The sequence below is a fragment of the Oncorhynchus keta genome, chromosome 26 (genome assembly GCF_023373465.1).
Source record: "Oncorhynchus keta strain PuntledgeMale-10-30-2019 chromosome 26, Oket_V2, whole genome shotgun sequence".
NCBI classification, from domain to species: Eukaryota; Metazoa; Chordata; class Actinopteri; order Salmoniformes; family Salmonidae; genus Oncorhynchus; species Oncorhynchus keta.
In genome coordinates this window covers 27680999-27700192 of record NC_068446.1, presented here as the reverse complement: position 1 = coordinate 27700192, position 19194 = coordinate 27680999, and the positions used below count along the sequence as shown (strand labels likewise).

General features: G+C 40.8%; 2 protein-coding genes across 2 annotated transcripts; both read left to right on the top strand.

Moving 5' to 3' along the window:
* Window positions 1–1495: 1495 nt before the first annotated feature.
* LOC118358730 (forkhead box protein E4-like) lies at window positions 1496–2892 on the top strand. Its single transcript, XM_035736663.2, has one exon. It carries the CDS (start codon window positions 1496–1498, stop codon window positions 2744–2746), a length of 1251 nt encoding a protein of 416 aa, XP_035592556.1. The 3' UTR covers window positions 2747–2892.
* A 4879-nt stretch (window positions 2893–7771) lies between these two features.
* LOC118359191 (forkhead box protein D2-like) lies at window positions 7772–10195 on the top strand. The gene has a single exon (XM_035737536.2). The coding sequence runs from the start codon at window positions 8302–8304 to the stop codon at window positions 9406–9408; it is 1107 nt and encodes a 368-aa protein (XP_035593429.1). The 5' UTR covers window positions 7772–8301; the 3' UTR covers window positions 9409–10195.
* Window positions 10196–19194: the final 8999 nt, after the last annotated feature.

The window sequence follows — 19194 nt, the reverse complement described above, 5'->3', positions numbered from 1 at the left end:
GAAGTGGAGAAGGGAGGGCGTTTATGGTTTATGACTTTGGTTTGATTCATTACACCATTTCTTTCATATCAGCCTGTGAGAGAGCCCTGTTGATTTAACCTTTGCTTTGAACACAGTGTCTCGCTGCCCCTCGTTCACACACACACTGACTGTCCCCCTCTCTCTTAGCCTCTCTCTCTCTCACACACACACGCATGCACACACCTACTAACACTGTCACACTCAGATTAACAAACCTTTAGAATATTATTTTCACTGGCAAAATGTATGTCCTCCATTTGATGCAATTCAAATAGTTTTTTAAATAAAGCCATTGAAGCTATTTAAGATTATTTTTATGTTGAAAACGTATATCAAAAATATTTGTCTTGGTACATTATCTTCTGTGTCTTTTATTGGGTTATTAATGTAACACCCCCAATTTGACAAAAGAATCCATTAGGAGTGCTATCATGTGATAGTGTTTTAATAGCTTGTCTGTATGGTGACTTTGTGCAATATGCTGTTCCTTATTACAATGTCCCAAAACATTACCCTCTGCTTTGAGTAAAGTTTCATTATCAATTTCCAAACATCCTAATGAAATAGAGGGATATTTTTATTTTCTTCCCCAAAAGCTTTCACAGCTCAATTGCTTGTTTTTAATGGATTGTTATTATTTTTCAATTGGTGGATTGAGCGTTGGGTTTGGAATCCCATAGAGCAGCTCTGTCCATGTTGTTTCTGGCCTAGATATACACTGCAGTCCAGAGCAAACCCACAGCGACTCAGACACACGGAGAGAACAGAGAGGGAGGGAGAGCTCCCTGGTCCTTCACTTATCACTCACATAATAACTTGTGATTGGAGCACTTAAACGGACTGTGCGTGCTTATGTCAATTTAACACAATCACAACGTTTTACAGTCACCCGGTATTTAAATATTTTAGTAGAGTCTAACATGTTTGATCGGTTATTTGAATGTAATGTTGCCTATATGCGTTCCAACTTCAGAATATGTCATAAAAAAATGTGTTTTAGCTGTTTTAATGTAACTGACAAAAAACGAGGATGTGGGCATATCTATAAAAAAAAATAGGCAAACTTCATCCTACTCTGGGAATTAAATGGTCAAGTATCATTACGTTATTTATCCTAGAGTTACAGCGCAACATCCTTACATATAATTTAGAAAAGTAGATATACTGGTATGTGAAAATCATGTTCTGTCAGGGGGCAGTACCCCCCCCCCCCCTTTTTTCTATCGTCAGTGTCGTCACTCGACCCCTGGTTTATAAAACTGTCCACGCCACTCACCTGGCAAGAGAGAATGCTCACTGGCGGCGAGGTGGACAGGGTTCAAATTAACATAGGGAGGGACCCAAAACGCACGCACCGTCTCTGTGCAAAACAATAGCAGATATCCCTCTCACTTTATGGTGCCTGCATTTTTTTCAGGGGCAATTTGAATACTACTTTTTTTATATTTCAAGCATACATTAAACATAATTTTTTATGAATCTTGCAAATTTCTCTTACTTTTCTGGCATGTGTAACATGACTGCTGAGTCCCAGCAGTCGCCAGCCGATGCGGCCAGCCCGCTGGTCATGTTGCCTAACGTGAGTCTGGACTCCCCGATACCGCCACCACCACTGAAGCTGCCGGCCCGGACGAAGGACGGGGTTCTGATCAAGTCTGAGCCCCGGGGACCTAGTCCGAACACGGACCGAGAGGAGGGAGCTGCTCTGGGTCAAACCGAGGAGCTCATGCCCACGGGGAGTCGACGGAGGAAGAGGCCCGTTCAGAGAGGGAAACCACCCTACAGTTACATCGCTCTCATAGCCATGGCCATCGCCAACTCCCCCGAGAGAAAACTCACACTTGGTGGTATTTATAAATTCATCATGGAACGTTTTCCCTTTTATCGAGAGAACTCAAAGAAGTGGCAAAACTCCATCCGCCACAACCTCACCCTCAACGACTGCTTTGTCAAGATTCCCCGGGAACCTGGAAGGCCTGGTAAGGGAAACTATTGGACTTTGGACCCCGCCGCTGAAGACATGTTCGACAACGGGAGTTTTCTGCGAAGGAGGAAAAGATTCAAGCGCACTGACGTAAGCACGTATCCTGGTTATTTGCAGAGCTCTAGCGCGTTCACCTCGACCTCCATGGGCAGACCGGCATACCCCAACACCCTGTACCCAGGAATAGGATCGGGTTACGGATCACAGCTGGCAGCTTCCCCCCACCCGGGGATGCTGCATCATTATCAGACCTCTGCCGGGGTCAGTCAAGGGCAGCCAAGAATGTTCAGCATCGACAACATCATCAGCCAGGAGTCGGTGATGCAGGGAGGAGAGCTCAACCCCCTGGGGTTAGGCGGTGGTGACCTGGGCACCATATCAGCTAGCTGCTCCCTCACTGGCACTGACCCCTCCAATTGCTTCCAGATGCAGACTGTCAATCCCTCAGGGAATTCACTGGGCAGAGGCGGTGGAGGACTGTCATCAAACCTGGCACCCGGTTATCCATACTCTTCCTCAGCATCTCCTCCCCACCTGCCTTCCATGACGCAATCCAGTTTCTCTCCAGGTACTTCTCAGGTGTACTGCACCGGGAACCGAATGTCTCTACCAACCGTGCGCTCCGGGTCTTGCGCCGAACACACTGAGCAACTATTGGGTCTCTCCAGCCCAATGAACTCTTACAACAACTCTTACATGAGGCAAGCCAACTTTGCGTCAGGACTAGATCGGTATATGTGAGAAACTGATTTTTATAGAGACAAACAACAAGAGCCTCAAAATACATTCCATTTGAAATAGGTGTGACACCTCTTCTTTGTTTGAAATGCCAAAATACATTCCATTATAGTTGTGTTCATTTCTCAGTGCTTTTGGTTCGTTTGCCTTACGTGTCTTATTAAATTAATATGAATGTGTTCTTACGATGTTTTGTAGCCTATCTGCGTGTACTTTTTTGTCCGATAACAATTCCAGTCATTGTCACCTGTCAGAAAGTAGACTTCTTAAACAATATCATTAGCCACATATACTGTTCTATTTTGTGAAAAGTAAATAGTTTATTTGTTTGCGAATTATGTTGAATAGGCCTACATTGCTATTTACACTGTTTGGTTCGTGTAATAAATACATTTTTTGATAAGCATGGTCTTGTTCCTTGTATCTGTTGAACTGAATATGCCTATGATCTGCACGTACTCCTCTGGTTTAAATTAGGCCTACTTTAAATGAATATTTGATTGCACATCATAATACTTTAAGTCCAATTCCCATAAACCATATTGGTTTTTCCTGTGTACCCAATAGCCTAGACAATTAAATGACCCAAACAAAATATTTTCTATTAATATTTCAGATATAGGCCTGCAAGGGAATTTACACATTCATTCTGAAATATAGGCTACATACTTACTTTATAACTTCGTTAATGGTGTTGATATAATTCGTTTCCTGCGTGTAAATAAAAATGACCAAATCAGGAATCGTGGGCCAAATGTATCGTGTTGAATTAGGCCTACCGAACTGTCTCATAATTTAACCTTTTGTTTTATTACAAACTTCTAGGGAAGTAGGCAGTATTGTATTTGCATGACTTGTAAGATCATTTGTATGGGTTGTTATAGTAGGACAGAAACGTCATGCTTTACAGCTATTTGAAGTAATGTCACGGCATCATTTTGTAGTTCTATCATCATGTATCCATGTTTACGCACACGTTTCAGACACGTTTCAGACTTGACCAAGAAGATCGTAGGCCAATAATATAGTGTTGCTGTTATTGTCAGTTTATGTAGATTTTTGTTGTATAATGTAGCCAAATCTATCGACCACATATAGCCTGCAATCCAACTGGATTGTTGAGGGAGCTGGCACACAAAGCATTTCGCTGCACCTTTACCTGCTGTAAACTGTGTACATGACGAATACAATTGGATTTAATTCGATTTTGTACAATATGATGTATTTTACATGACCACGAGATATATTGGCTCACCTGTAGGCCAATGGTAGATAGCCTAGCTAATAGGCATATTTGAGTTATAGGGCCTATCTGTCAGAAAGTAGACTTCTTAAACAATGTTTTATTTATTTTATTTTATTTAACCAGGCAAGTCAGTTAAGAACAAATTATTATTTTCAATGACGGCCTAGGAACAGTGGGTTAACTGCCTGTTCAGGGGCAGAACGACAGATGTGTACCTTGTCAGCTCAGGGGTTTGAACTCGCAACCTTCCGGTTACTAGTTCAACGCTCTAACCACTAGGATACCCTGCCGCTCCAACATGTATAAATGTATTTGTAATTGAATCCATGCACCTTTGCTATTCCAGCTGTCGAACGGTACCTCTGGCGAGTCTGTACATCATTGGTCTGCAGCCTAATATATTATAATTTACCCGTAGTTGGAGCGACACCTGGCGGTCTCTATCAAAAGTTTGTCTGGAGTGATTTTGGGATTGGAATTGGTGCCGGATTCTACAGTTTGTCCACTAGGTGTCATGCAATACAAATAAGTCACAAACTGAAAAACAGAGTAGCCTAAAAAGGAAAAATAACGTATGGTAATGTAATGGTAATGTTGTTGAGCTTGACATGTTTCCGGTCCAAAGTCCAATATGGATGGAAGTAAAATATGTTCTCATCCCTTGAGGAAAATTTAATATTTTGAGGCAATAACAAAAAACATTTAGGCTACCAATTCCACCACTATAAAGGCTGCACAAACCACTATTTTGAAGTTGGCAGTCCAAATGCTACAGGACATTACAGACTAGTTTGTTTCTTCGTGTGATTTTAAAATAGCCCTAGGCTTATTAAATGCCTCCTAAGTCATTCGTTCTTGTCAGTGTTTTTGTTTTTGGGTCTGGTGGAAATGCAGACCCGTGAGATTGCCAAATCTAAGTCTTGGTTTGGAAGATGATCGATTGTAATTGTGTATCTATAATCAATGGCAGGGTTAGGTAGGTTACTTTCTAAATGTAAGCCTTAGTTACTAGTTACCTGTCCAAAATTGTAATCAGTAATGTAATTTTGGATGACCAAAAGTCATTAATGTAATCTGATTACTTTTAGAAGTAGTAGTCTCTGACTTGTGGTCAGACTTGCTCAGCTGGAACAAACTTAAACTTGCGCCTTTTTTCAATGCTGAATTGAATGTCATTGAGAAAACAGAAAGGTGACATTATGTATTTTTTTTCCTCAAACATCCTTTCAATTTTTTTAAGTAATCCAAGAGGTAATCATCTAGTTTTTTAAAAGTAGGTTATCTGTTATCTGATTACAATATTTTTGCTGTTAACGTTGCTGATTACAGTTACAGTTTTTTGTAACCAGATTACATGTAATCAGTTACTCCCAAACCCTGAATAATAGGCAAAGGCTACATAATGTTATTTCTCGCCAAATCAACTCAAGTCTAAGATGGCGAGATAGCGTCTAGCTTCTTGAGAGAACAATTATGAATTGAGATTTGGCCTTTCTCCCATGCAGCTGTCTGGTTCCTCAACTCAGCGATGTGAGCAATGCAACCTCTACCAGTTGACGGGCCGGCTCGACCTGCCCTGCCCTGGGCTGGGAAGGATTGGGATTGGTGTCTGTGACGGACTTGCTGACTGAGTTTAGATAAATTACAATTGAGAGGACCTCATGGTCGACTCCAGACACTTTCACTTCCGCACGGTTAGGCTAGGCTACACCTTCAACCGCTCTCCACCTCCTTAACAACTGAACTTGAGAGTCATGCATCAGATGTAAAATGAATTCAATTGAGTTGGCATGAATTGACGATATTTTTTATTCGAATTCAGGTAAATGAAATGTAGTTTATCATTGCTGTGCGATAACTTGCTTTTGCAGGTGCGGATCGCCTAAAATCTATTTCCCCTTTTTTTCATGATATTTGGGCCTGTATAGGGAAAATCCTGAAAGGTTCGTTGAAATATTTGAATTTGAATTGAATATTATATATTTTTTAAAGAAAGCCATGTTAACCCACACAAACGTTGCCAATGAAGTTGCTGTGGTGTTTTGGGCAGGAGAAGCCTGTGTTAACATGAAGGGTCCTGTTAGCTGATGGTCCTGTACAGAGACGGATGAGGTGCTGATGTGTATTACAATAACGCCATGTTTCTGCAACATAATGAATTGTAATGCGAGCGCTGCTCCCCTGCTGTCATGAAACACACAGACCCATCATCTGTTCTGTCCATAGCATACATAGCGTACTCTGACGAAGACGAATTAGAGCAGGTTGCAGGCGCATATGTGTTTGTCTATATGTGAATGATGTAGAAAATGTAGATGGATAATGTAATGACTTTTGACAAGTTAAACATAAAACCCGTGAGAAGTGATCGGAGAATTAATGGAGGACATGCTCATGGAATTCCTTAGCTAGTGTTGCCTTTCTCCTCTGAAAATAAATCATGACAGGGCATATTATTATTGAACCTTGTTATTGTTTTTGTCGTATAATTAGGCCTATCATTATTATTACACAGTAGTAGGCTAATTATCTTATTTTATCATTCACGAAGGATCCTTTCCATGGAAAAATGACCCCGTAGTCTCAATTCTGAAAAACATTGCTTTCAATTGTTAAACTTGCACTGTGGAGTTATATATTATTTACCTGTCAGTTTCGGATGTGAATTACTATATCAGCTCCATGTTTCAAATGAATAATCAGAATATATATCTGTATTCTATATATATATATCTCCCTTTCGATAACAGTTTCATGTTGTCTTCTATTCTCCTTAACTCTGAGAGGACAGAAGTTTGTTTAAACCCAATGGACTCAATAATAATAGTAATAATAATATGATTAATAATAATAGGCTAATACAAAATAATACATTCTAATAATAACACATTTGTGCAGTTTAATAACACAATTATACTGTTTATAACATATGTCGTGATTTGGCTGAATTAGGGTTTCAATATTGTAAAATGTACAGTTAATAATACCGTTTTTCAATTGTATTAAAATGACTGTGTATTATCAATGACTGTGTATTATCAATGACTGTGTATTATCAATGGTTAATAACATATCTGGTAATCAAAGTCAAAATGGTAGGCCAATAATATGGTATAATATTAGACCCAAACGCATAACGTCATAGAAAACAAAATAACCACTTATTTAATTAACCGCAACGATAATAAGCAATTATTGGAGCACTTTTAAATCGATTTAAAGCCATCGTGGATATTTGTATTGCAATATTTTTGTTTTGTTTAGAAGGGTATGAGAGCGTGCATAATTGCAAATTGGATAACGAAATATTTTGGATATTTTACAACGCATTTTGAAATTGAGTAGGCCATAATTGGAATCATGTTGTAAATCAGATTCAAGTGACAACTGAATTAATTCACTGACTAACAAACAAATACACGAAGATGTTTTAGCCTTGAAATCATTCTTCATAAATATGCAAATTGTCTGGTATTGGACCTGGGCTGTGTTATGTAGACTATTTATTATCCAATCAACTAACTCCGATTCTTAAGAATTGAACCCTATGAGGTTTCAATACCCCTGATACTATGGACACGTCCATCCTGTTTGTCTTTTGATATAGCTACAATTCATTCCAACAACATAAAACCAATACTTTTGATGATAATCCATATTTAGAAGATGTGTGTGTGTTGGAGTATCGTTAACCCAAGAGAAGGTGTAAAGTAGTGCACTCACCATCTCCTCCCCGTGTCCGTCTTCCCTTCCCTTTCCCCTTTCCTTCAATTCCTGGTAACAGTGACACCGTGACCACGTGATTGGGACGGCTGAATAAATAGCTTTTGAGAGCTTTGAATGGGAATAGTATGAAGCTCACGCAGGATACTTGCTTCGTGCCTGTGGGTAAAGATAATCATACAGATATGCAACAGTAAACTAACGACCTAAAACACAAATGAGTGCAAGGAAGAAACATTATTATTGTATAAATGCTTGTAGTGGTCTTCAAGTAAATAGCTTGGCTGAATTTTCCATTCCAGTTTTGTTTTCCTGCGCTTGAATTCAGAAGAGTTTCATCCTCGGTGAAAGACACCACAGCCTCCATACCAACTGGTTGGAGTGGCGTTACACCTGGATCCAAGCGTAGTCTTGCTCTCTTCTAGATTCCACTAATGTTTCTATGCAGCGTGGAGAAGTAAACGGGAGTTCGCTTTGGTCCTCTGAAGAGCGGTTGAGTGCTTTACGCACGGACTGAGTACACCCAGCTTGGGAGCTGAAAAGACTCGGTACGGAACGAGAGGAAGGAAGATAACCAGTCTCTCCAAGGATGACTCTAGGTACGGATATGTCCGACAACTCTGCTTTGTCTGAAGATGTGGACATAGATGTGGTTGGGGGAGACATCTCGGTTGGCAAGGATGGGAAATACCTTCATCACGATTTCCTGGACAATGACTCGGACGATAATTTGTCTCAGAACGCGGGGGAGAGGGGTTCCTCCCCCAGCCTCAGCAGCTCCGGGTGTCCGGTTGACCAGGTTGGAGTTGGTTTAGATTCAGGGGCCATGATAGGTGATAAGCCTGGTAAGAATGCTCTAGTCAAGCCCCCGTACTCCTACATAGCCCTGATAACCATGTCTATCCTCCAGAGTCCCAAGAAACGTCTCACTCTCAGCGAGATCTGTGAGTTTATTAGCAACAGGTTCCCGTATTATCGGGAGAAATTCCCCGCTTGGCAAAACTCCATTCGTCACAATCTTTCTCTCAATGACTGCTTTGTCAAAATCCCACGTGAGCCTGGCAACCCCGGAAAAGGCAACTACTGGACCCTCGACCCGGAGTCCGCAGACATGTTCGACAACGGGAGTTTTTTACGCAGGAGGAAGCGCTTCAAGAGGCACCAAGCCAACGAAATCCTCAGGGACTCCGGGGGGTTCCTGCCCGGGTTTGGATACGGCCCTTATGGGTACAACTACGGACTCCAGCTGCAGAACTTCCATGCACATAACCCCTATCATCCGCACCTCCCAGCAGGCGCTTTCCCTTTCCAGAATACATCTTGTGGATTCCCCTCGCCAGCCTCAATATTCCCCACGCCACATCCCCTGCCCTCTCTATTAGGGGCTGATTTACGAAAGCCATTCTACCCTCAACTAAGCCCGACCTTGCCCGGCCTGGCGCCTCTCAAGACGGACACTAACACTCCGATTCGGCCCTCTTTCTCTATAGACAATATAATCGGTGCAGCTAACTCCGTGGCCTCCCCGTACAGCGCACAGTCGGGCAGCCACAGTCAGGCTCAGATCCTGGCCATGTTAAACCCTGCACTCGCCTCAGCTTCGAACCACTTTAACCTCTCGCAGGAAGCAATGCTTCAGCCTGGCTCACAGACATTCTCCAGCAAAACTACAAATCTAAACATGTGTCATTTCTAAACCGGCGGCAAAAGCAAAACTTGCAGAAATCCTATTAATCCATTATGGTTCTATTCGTCTTATGTGAAGGTAGGATAAACATTCATTGAGAAATAGAGTGTTGCTCTTCGTCTGATGTTTCTTAGATCTGATCGGAGAGAGGAAAGTGAAACGGTGGCTATATTTATGGATTGTAAATATGTATAGGATACACTAAATGGAAGATTCATGATGAAGTCAGAAAACAAATTCTAAGACAATGTTGAGTGTATTCGTTGGCCTACATTGGCCTAGGCCCTCACCTATCGTGAGCAAAGATCCAGCTATTTTAACGCAAGTTAAATTTCATGTAATCTCACTGTGGGGAGGATTTAATTGTTTCTGAACTATAATTGAGATTTTTATTATGGTTTATATTGTTTTATATATATTGTGTGCGTTGTGAAATAAAGCACTGTTAATAGGCTACCGAGACGCAAACTCAGGTTTTAATTGTTAGAAAGCACATTGAGACAAGGGGGGTTATTTAAACAAATCTAACCTTTTCCCACTACCCCTCGTTCTCTTAACACCGGTGTTGTGGTGAATTTGTATGGATAGTGTTTCATGTTGTCAGTGGACAGATATGTGGTTTTGGTGTAAAGCGCATTACCTCTCATCCTGTTAAACTGTTGTGCTTTAGTTCCTGTCTATTTCATTGAAATCAATCAGTGAAACGTATGGTATGTGTACAGACAGACACTTAATGTTCATAGGTCATTTTTTGTTGTAATGAAAATAATAATAAATGTTTGTGAATTTAAAAATACTTTCGTTAACTTGTTTATTGTGACGTTTTATTGTCCCTATGCCTGCACACATAGGTCTACTCAAACATTTGAATACCCATTAAGACTCCAAAGCCTAAAATCCCACAAGGAAATAGAAAATATGCTTACGTTTTTATTTATCTAGCTCCGAGGTCAAACTTCAATCTATATGAGTAGGCCCAGTTTGAACGCTATACGCAGGTCTTTGATTGTCCTACTACGAGCTGCTTTCTGAAACGATTATGAGCGTTCATTGTCATTTACGCAATAGTGCCATGGGTTTAAGTCTCAGTTAAATCTTGCATGCAACGATAGGAGTATTTATTACTTCTCTATTATCAATTTTACATTTTCAAAAAGTAGCCCATTTATTAGGCTATATACCACTACAGCCAACAAGCGCTAAAATCCAGATTGGTGATGTCTGAACTCCCACATTTTGCTGTGAGATATATTCTGGAAGAGTGGGCATGTATTCATTCCTCTTATGTGGCTCTCAGGGCGTTTATAATGGGCTCTTTTTTGGCAAGTAACAACGGGCTAAATGAATAGGAACATCGGGTTTTGGAGGCCTGTAATTGAATGTGAACGTTCTACATGGATACCCACGATCTCTTGGGGTTTCGTTACTAATTTGTAGCAGCGTTTTTCATCAGGATCCTAATCCACGATCATTCCGGCGTTTTGCCCGTTTGTTGATGTTGTCACTGAAGACCCATGCTCAATGCGGCTCCCAGCGAGGGGTTCTCTCGGAGACAACCCACACACATTTGCCTCTGAAAAGCGATCTTCTCAAAAGGCGCGCGGTTGTTCGCTTTCATGTCGTCTGTGTTGTCTCCGGACAGATATACAAAGGAGGTAGCGGGACAGGACTCGTCTCAGTGCAGAAAACAGACCGATTATTCCATTTCGAAGTTGGCCAAGCACATGTTCCGAGGCAGAGGGGGGCGTAAAGAAGCCTCTTTTATTTACCAGATCTGTGTGCAAATGGTTAAATTACTCGGTGGGGTGTTTTTGACAGTTGATTATTAGGGATAAAGGGTGGGAGGGCTGACTCCCCTCTTCCACTTTCCCCTTCAGCTCACCCTAAGCCTTTGAAGAGAACGCAAACATGATAGTCATACTTTTATGAAGTCTCTTGCACTCCTTTTGTTGATGTCGTGTTAATGAAAGCCCTTGGAGTAGACCTTTCATATGCTTTTCTTTCGATTCCGTTTCTGTGTCAAAGCGCAACATCAGAAAACGAATTAAACCAAATCCGTTTTGACAGTAGAGGAGAAGCTCACTTTAAGCATGGTGCCAAAAATCGCACTAAACTTAGGCTGTCACACACACACACACACAGACGCACACACACACGCACACACAACTTTGACATAACTTTGATCATGCACTGAAAGGGTAAGATTGTTGTTTTAGTTTATATTATATCGACCTATGGGCTATCTCTGTCAAACGTAGATAACGGGCCCTGTTCACCCCGTGGCCATATTGAATCTTAGGTATTGTATCACATATTATATTCAATATATTTTTGTGTCAAATATTCACTATAACACATGGACATGAAGAGATCAATTGCCTGCACCACTGTCGATTACCCTCCGGTATCACAGGCTGCTACAATCCAAACAAGACTGTGCCTCGTTAAAATCATCATTAGAACCTTCTTATGATGTATCTTTTGTAGCCGAGCTGTTTTCCAGAGCCTTCGTTAGTAACGTGGCTCTTAAAAACCTTTGCACATCTACGAGTGATACAGACCATTCCTAGAGCAGCCAAAGCGCATATTTAGATGCATTTTAGCCCTTCCACGTCACTTTAAGCCCTTCCACGTCACTTTTAGTCCTTCCACGTAAACTTACAGAACATTTAATTATCCAGATATGTCTGGCTGTGACTGCTTCAAAACGAAGTTGACTAAATACAAAGTGCCAAAGTATTCGCAATTGGTACAAACAAGTGAAGGATAAAAATGTGAAAACCGAGATAAGTGAATTAAAAGATACACAGGCCTATATACTATTTTAATCATATTGAAATCAATTTCATGTTCAATTGAGTTCTATTTTACGACTAGGTTACTGTCTGTCATTTTTGCCTCAATGTGTTTCATGATGTGTGACAACATGTGCGCAATCTGTGATTTTGTTAATGTTTCGGTATGTAATAGCCTATTTGCAGTCATAGGTGGCAATATCTCTTTAGGAGATGATCCCTTGTCAGTAGTCTATTGTGGAATAATTATAATGTTAAAGTAAGATTTGAATGGAGATAGTGAACGTTCGTTCTCTCTATACGTGCTTGTTTGGGAAACACTATTAAAATGTTGTCTCGTAAATAATGATGCATCTAGGCCTGCTGTCCTAGGAACGACCATCGTAATGCTTAAAGTGACCCACAATAAGAATAAAAACATGGATTACTAATTATACGTCTTTCACGGGTCACAAATCACACAAGTATAATTTACTCCAATTATATCCAAATCAACTGTTTATCGTTTTAATAACATGTTCATTATGCTTTCATTTTCTCAATATGCCGTGTATTTGTCACAGGAGGACCACCCACAGTCTCGGGACAGAATGTGTTTCTTTATTTGTCTCTGCAGCAGTCGTCTGTCCTACAGTCAGTCGTCTGTTCTACGGCTCGGCTCACTAAAATTAGTTTGAAATGCTTTGAGTATATTTTAAACATGACAACATTATGACTAGACCAACTCCTAGCCTTTCTGAATGAAATAAATGTAGCCTATGCTTTGACATGGATTTGCTTTTGATTGGCATATTTCTCTCACTGTGGCACCACACCAGTTTCCTTGATCGAAGGGTGCTGTCGATAGTTCTGCTCCTATTAAATTCGGCTACTGTAACAGGATTTCTTTGATTATGGAAAAGTATATTAGATTGTGCATTTTTACTTCGTTATATTGAATATCTTTCAAATATTTAGTTTGAGGAAACCTGTTAGGCTATGACTCTACAATATAATTTGTGCGAGTGTCACCTTGCTCCAAACCATCGCATCATCACCTTTCCTCCGCACGCGGACAGGGGATTACATGAAATCGTTGTGCTTAAACCATGCATATCCTACTCTGGCTCATATGCTAATTACACCACCAGTCAATTTGTCACTGCTAGTTACGCTGTGAAGGACACTAACGACCTGTTAATTAGGTGGCAGCAGGATGTGTATCTCAAATTCTAAGAAAAAGTAATATTATCTCGTAATTTAAATGATTCAAGGTAGCTACTGCTCGACAACGCCCAGTTTGGATTTTTTTTATTTAAAAAAAAGTATTTATACTGCAGGCCTAATGACATATTCCGATTAGTCAATATGTCTTTGTAGGACAGGCCTACCTCCAGGGAAATGATATACCCATAGGACAGAATGGTGAATATTGAAAACGGGTATAGGGCATTAGGCTTCTTGTTCAAAATATTAATAGCATCTACATTTACAAAAACAACAGTATTATAGGCTATACTTTTCAGATGATAAAACGTTATAATAATACATTAACAATTATTATTATTATTATTATTTGGCATATATTCAAAACGTCGGTTTTCTTTTATTAATGTAAGTATCTGTAAAATAAATAGATATTGAGGGAGTTGCATAAAATAACCTATAATGTCAAAGTGTAATCATATTTAAACCTACGTTGATAAAAACCTATGGATATACAAGATCTGCATTTACTATCATGTCTTGAAATGTATCATATAGGCAAGCATCTTTACTATAAAAAATAGTTGTGGTCAGCTCTACGTTTCAAACAAATACATCCCAGCAGCAGCACCACAGTGAGAGGCAGTGTATTGGTGTGTTTAATAACACAAACAAACAGTTGCCATATCATCATGGCTTTGGCTAAAGTCTTTATGAGAAGGTCTTAAAGTTCCATTTCAGCTTTGTCAAAACATTACCGCGGGTCTATTAACTAGAGAATGGTCACCTGAGATGAACTATGATGGACGGACACCTGTTGCAGCCGGAGGCCAGACAGTTCTGTTTTTCTTTGTCATGGACTCCATTTCAAACCGGCATTGCAAAGTGAGTTCAGCCATGGATAGGGCTACACGTTTCACTCCAAGTTTAGGCACCATTAGGCTCTAGCAATATATACATAGGGGGCGATTGGGAGCAGAGAAAATATATATAGATATGGTCGATGCGGGTTTCATTCAAGGATTGTTCTATCAAACCTGCATTCCAGTGTAGACTATTGAAGCAGCATGTTAACACACATTTTCCAGCGGACAAATTACATCGCAGAACGGAATAAATCAACAACGTAAAGTATTGGCCCCTTTCAAAATGAGGACTCTTGTTTTACTGGTACTAAAGATTGTATTTGAGGTTTTGCTATTGCACTCTTGGGCCTTGCCTGCAAAAAAACGTTGGTTGTGTGGCGGTAGCCTGTAGGCTGAGGCTGTGAAATAGGCAGGCAGAGAAGGTCATTTTCACGCACACAGTACAGGAATGCGATGACCGGGTCCCCAGGCACAACGAGGCCTGCAGGAGAGTAGCCGCGGGCTTCAATAAATCAAAACCTCGCTTCTATACTGGTTAGTGCTATCCGGATCATTGGGACTTCCATACCCGACTAAACCCTAACCATAACCTTAACCCCTTACATTAACCATAACCCGTACCGTAACCTTTTTAGATGTCAACTTCAATGGGGTAGGGACGTTCGAATTGCAACTCGCTCTGCTCCAATAAGACAACAACAACTCGAATGAACTTCCTACTCCAAAAGAAAAACAGAAGTGGCTAGGTTTTCCAGTCAATTTGTCACTGCTAGTTGCGCTGTGATGGACACTAACGACTTGTTAATTAGGGGCATTCTCTGCTCCCAATCGCCCCCTCCGTGTTTTTGCAGCGGACAGAGGAATATTCTGCTTAATTAAGTTAGAATGTGTAAATAAAGCAAAGACAGCTAACTGCCCTCATCTCTAGCAAAATATTTAATTTGGAAGCGCTCGCTTATCGACTTTGACACAATGTGACACACTGACGGACACCTGCTGCTGGCCAGGCATCCCACACACAGAGAACATGGGGATTAATTACAGTGGATATTCAACTGCCCTGGTCACCAGACTGTGATAACAGCTGATCTAGCCCGCCGTTCACTTGCGTGTCTTTGGCACTGCTCGTTCATGTACGTCCCATTCCTCTCAGAGAGCACGCACAGGGTGAGGGGAGGGATGTATGCATTTCTATGGATGTATGGTGTTCTACTAAGCTATATGGAATTGTTTTAAGGTCATACCAAGGATCATTTTGCTATTTGATTTTGAATTTTAAGACACCTTTAAGTATGAAAAAAATATACAATATATAAAAAAATATTTGCGTACAAACACAAAGAATAACAGATTCATAACCTGGAACATAAGATTATTTTTTTAAATATAAAAATGAAGTTTGTTCTGAAGTGTCTGTCCTACATCCGAGAGATGTAAAAAAGATCAGGAAACATTTTTTTAAAACATTTATTTAACCCCTTATTTTTGGAACTAAACAGTCTCTGTATATACTTCCATACATTTGTTCAACTGGTGCAGGGGACCTTCAGACGAGTCTTGTGAGGCCTGTGGGTGTCTTAAAGCAAAACAACTGACATGAACGTGTTCGTGAGAGTCTCACCTTTCCACAAGGGGTGTACAAAAACACTAATATTATAGCCCAAACTGTTCGGTGGCTACAGACAGAAGTTGACAGATTGTCTGTACCGACACCAAAACAGAGAAATCCATTTTGTTCACGAGAGTCTCATCTTTCCGTAGAGGGGTCATAATAATTTGTAGGACAAGCGTTCGGATGCTACATAGGATTTTGTGAGAATACGGATTTTTGGGATTTTTCATGGTCTGACAAACACCTCTCTAGCTCTATCACCATTCACTTCAGATGCAGAAGCGTAACATAGGCGGATGTGGTGGATTGAGATGCATACAATGCAAAAAAAAAACCCAGATGTCTCTATCTTAAACACATTGATTTTTATGGGGATGTTTTTATTATGCTAATTCGATTTCCGCGGGGGGCACGGACATCGAATTTAGGGTTTTGTTAATATGATTATTAACTCCATGACAACCTAGGCACTCCTGTCTTTCTTTTGGAGTAGGATGTTCCGAGTTGTTGTTGGCTTATTGGAGCAACGCGTGGACTTAACGGTAACATATTGAAAAGGCAAGGGTTTTATGTGACTTTCCCCGCTATTGCTTTGATAGAAAGGCACAGCTGGTGGCCTTTCTCGAACACACTGATATTGCTAACAGAAGTAGACACTAACAGACGGTAGGAGAGTATGTCCATTTCATGCTGGGACACTGATAGGGTATAGCCTATGTTCCTTGGTACTTCGATGAGTGTGCATGGAACAAACGAGAATCAAATGGATTCTGGAAAACGGCGCGTCTCATGAGTTGGAATGAAAAGCCCTCCAAAAACTCGTAGTAGGCCTACCACAAATGAGTTAACCTCTATATTATGAGGGGCAATGAGGCCTTTTATTATCCTTGAGGTTAACTGTTAATCCCCATGTTTTCCCCATAACTGCTGTTGGCCTATTTGTCAACCTATTACGCAGGAAAGATGTTACTCTGCCTGTTACTCATGGAGGATAGGCCTAATTACACATCGGCCTATTTCACGACATGTCCTATAATTGCCCATAGAGCCTATTCATTAATCAGTGTTTTTATTTCATTAGGTGAATTCCCTTTCTAATTCGTAAGGCTTGATCCCCGAGCTCTCCAAACACAATTATATTTTACGCACAATGTAACATTTCAATCTACTGCGAATCACAGGAAAATGAATGGTGACGACATACCAAAACACGTATATGTGCACTTGTTAGTGTGTTGATCAACTTTCTCCTGAAATGTCTACTCCTTTAAATCGGGCGCATATGTCTTCCTCAGTGGTCTGCGTCCAATTGTTGCATAGCCTACTACCTTGCAGTTGACTATATGAATGTTATATCTTATTAACGTTTATTTACTTGGGTATGTGTTCTGTTTCAGTTTTAGGAACATTAAGGTGGAAAATATGACAACTAGAATATAGAGTCTCAAAATAGGGTTACTCGACTAGGGAACATGTTATATCGTTTGGCAAACTAAAGAAAACTTTTTTTAAACTCAAGGACATTATCTCCCCAAGAAAGGTGAAAAATAAACTTTATTTAAGTAGTTTCGAATGTGAGTCGGTTTTCGGAAAGAAGGGGAAAACCTCGCGATAAAAATGAAGTTTTACTATCCAGAGTGAAATCCGATCATGCTGAGGTCGAGGGGCCAAACTTTTTAAGACTAATGTTTATTTAGAGAAGTGAGCGCTGTCTATGCGACTCCCTGTTCTCCCAGAATGTAGCACTAATGTATTTAGCAGCGTAGTGCAGCCCACCGCCCGAGCAGCCCACTGCGGCTACAAGGCTCTGCTGGCCACCACTCTTTGGCCGCACGTGGGGACTGCAGTGTCAAAACAGCGAGCTGTAGACCTACATGCAAAATCAATTGTAAACTATATAACTTTAAAGAAGTTCCATTCATTTGAGTTAGTTACTTTTCAGAATCCATAACGTGCCTACTCGTAACTGAACCAAGAACGCGCCAGATGCTGATGACCCTCTCTCATTCCTACTCGTCTGTAGTGGCTACTCTGTTGAGCCCCGTGTTTTCTTACAGTTTGTGAAATTGAATTAGTTACGGTGGGGAATCTGACCTTACCAGACCCACACATTTTTCCAAACCCTCAGCTTTGTGGTGTTTCTGGGGTTTTTTGTTTGCTCAGCTGGAATCTCCATCAGACACTGTGTCCGAGTCGTCCAAGTCTAGCCTATCTCTCTTATATCTCCCTCTCTTCTCTCCTCAGCTGCCCTCTCACCCTAGGTCCATCCGAGCTCCACTCACGGGAGAACGCTGCGTCTGAACTCGCTGAGGAGGAAGCGTTTGCGGGAATTGTGCTTCGCCCCTCACGCGCTCCGGGTGGGCTTTGCCAACAACATGGATCTAAGGGAGGACAGATGTGGAAGAACACACACACACACACACACACACACACACACACACACACACACACACACACACACACACACACACACACACACACACACACACACACACACACACACACACACACACACACACACACACACACACACACACACACACACACACACACACACACACACACACACACACACACACACACACACACAGAATAATGGTACCATACCCTTCACTTATATTTAATTCATTTTTTTAGCCTTTACACTTTTATTTATGTATTATTCTAAATATTATATATAACTATTTGGCTAAACTGAAATAAAGACAATTATTATTTACGTAGCACTATAAAAACACTGCTACTGCCACTAGCTACAAGCTACTACTAATTGTATTGTTATTATTAGGGGTCCTATTATTTCAAATACATTACTTGTAATATCCTTCTAGTAGAGGCAATTGCCAAAGTAACTGTTCCTAGTCCCACTATCTTATTATTATTATTTATTTAACTTGTGTAACGTTTTTCAAGGAATGTCAAAGTGCATAAAAAGTAAAACAACAAACAAAGCATGTATATGAGGAAGATTAAAACGTGTCAGTACGGCTTCGTTGAGGAGGTTTGGGCTGGAAAACACTGACACTAAATATGTAACATGCTCGCATGGGTGCTCTGGGGAATCTAACCCAATCCACCAGTGTTGCAAGCACCATGCTCTACAGCTACCAACTGAGCTACAGAGGACCACTGAAGTAGTGTAGCAGGGAAGGCTGTTTAGAACAGATCCCTGAGGTTGTTTGGTAAAACTCATTTAGCTCTTGAGAGACTGATGTCATATTCAATACTGTTCCAATCGATTTGCAATTTGACAAAATGTGGTTCCATATGATGCCACATCAGATAATAGCACAGAGTAACCACAACAGAAGCTATATTGTGTCTCGTCACACCCCAA

Bases quoted from the DNA above. Each gene is read 5' to 3' on its own strand.
- LOC118358730 (XM_035736663.2), top strand. From the start codon at position 1,496: ATGAATCTTGCAAATTTCTCTTACTTTTCTGGCATGTGTAACATGACT.
- LOC118359191 (XM_035737536.2), top strand. From the start codon at position 8,302: ATGACTCTAGGTACGGATATGTCCGACAACTCTGCTTTGTCTGAAGAT.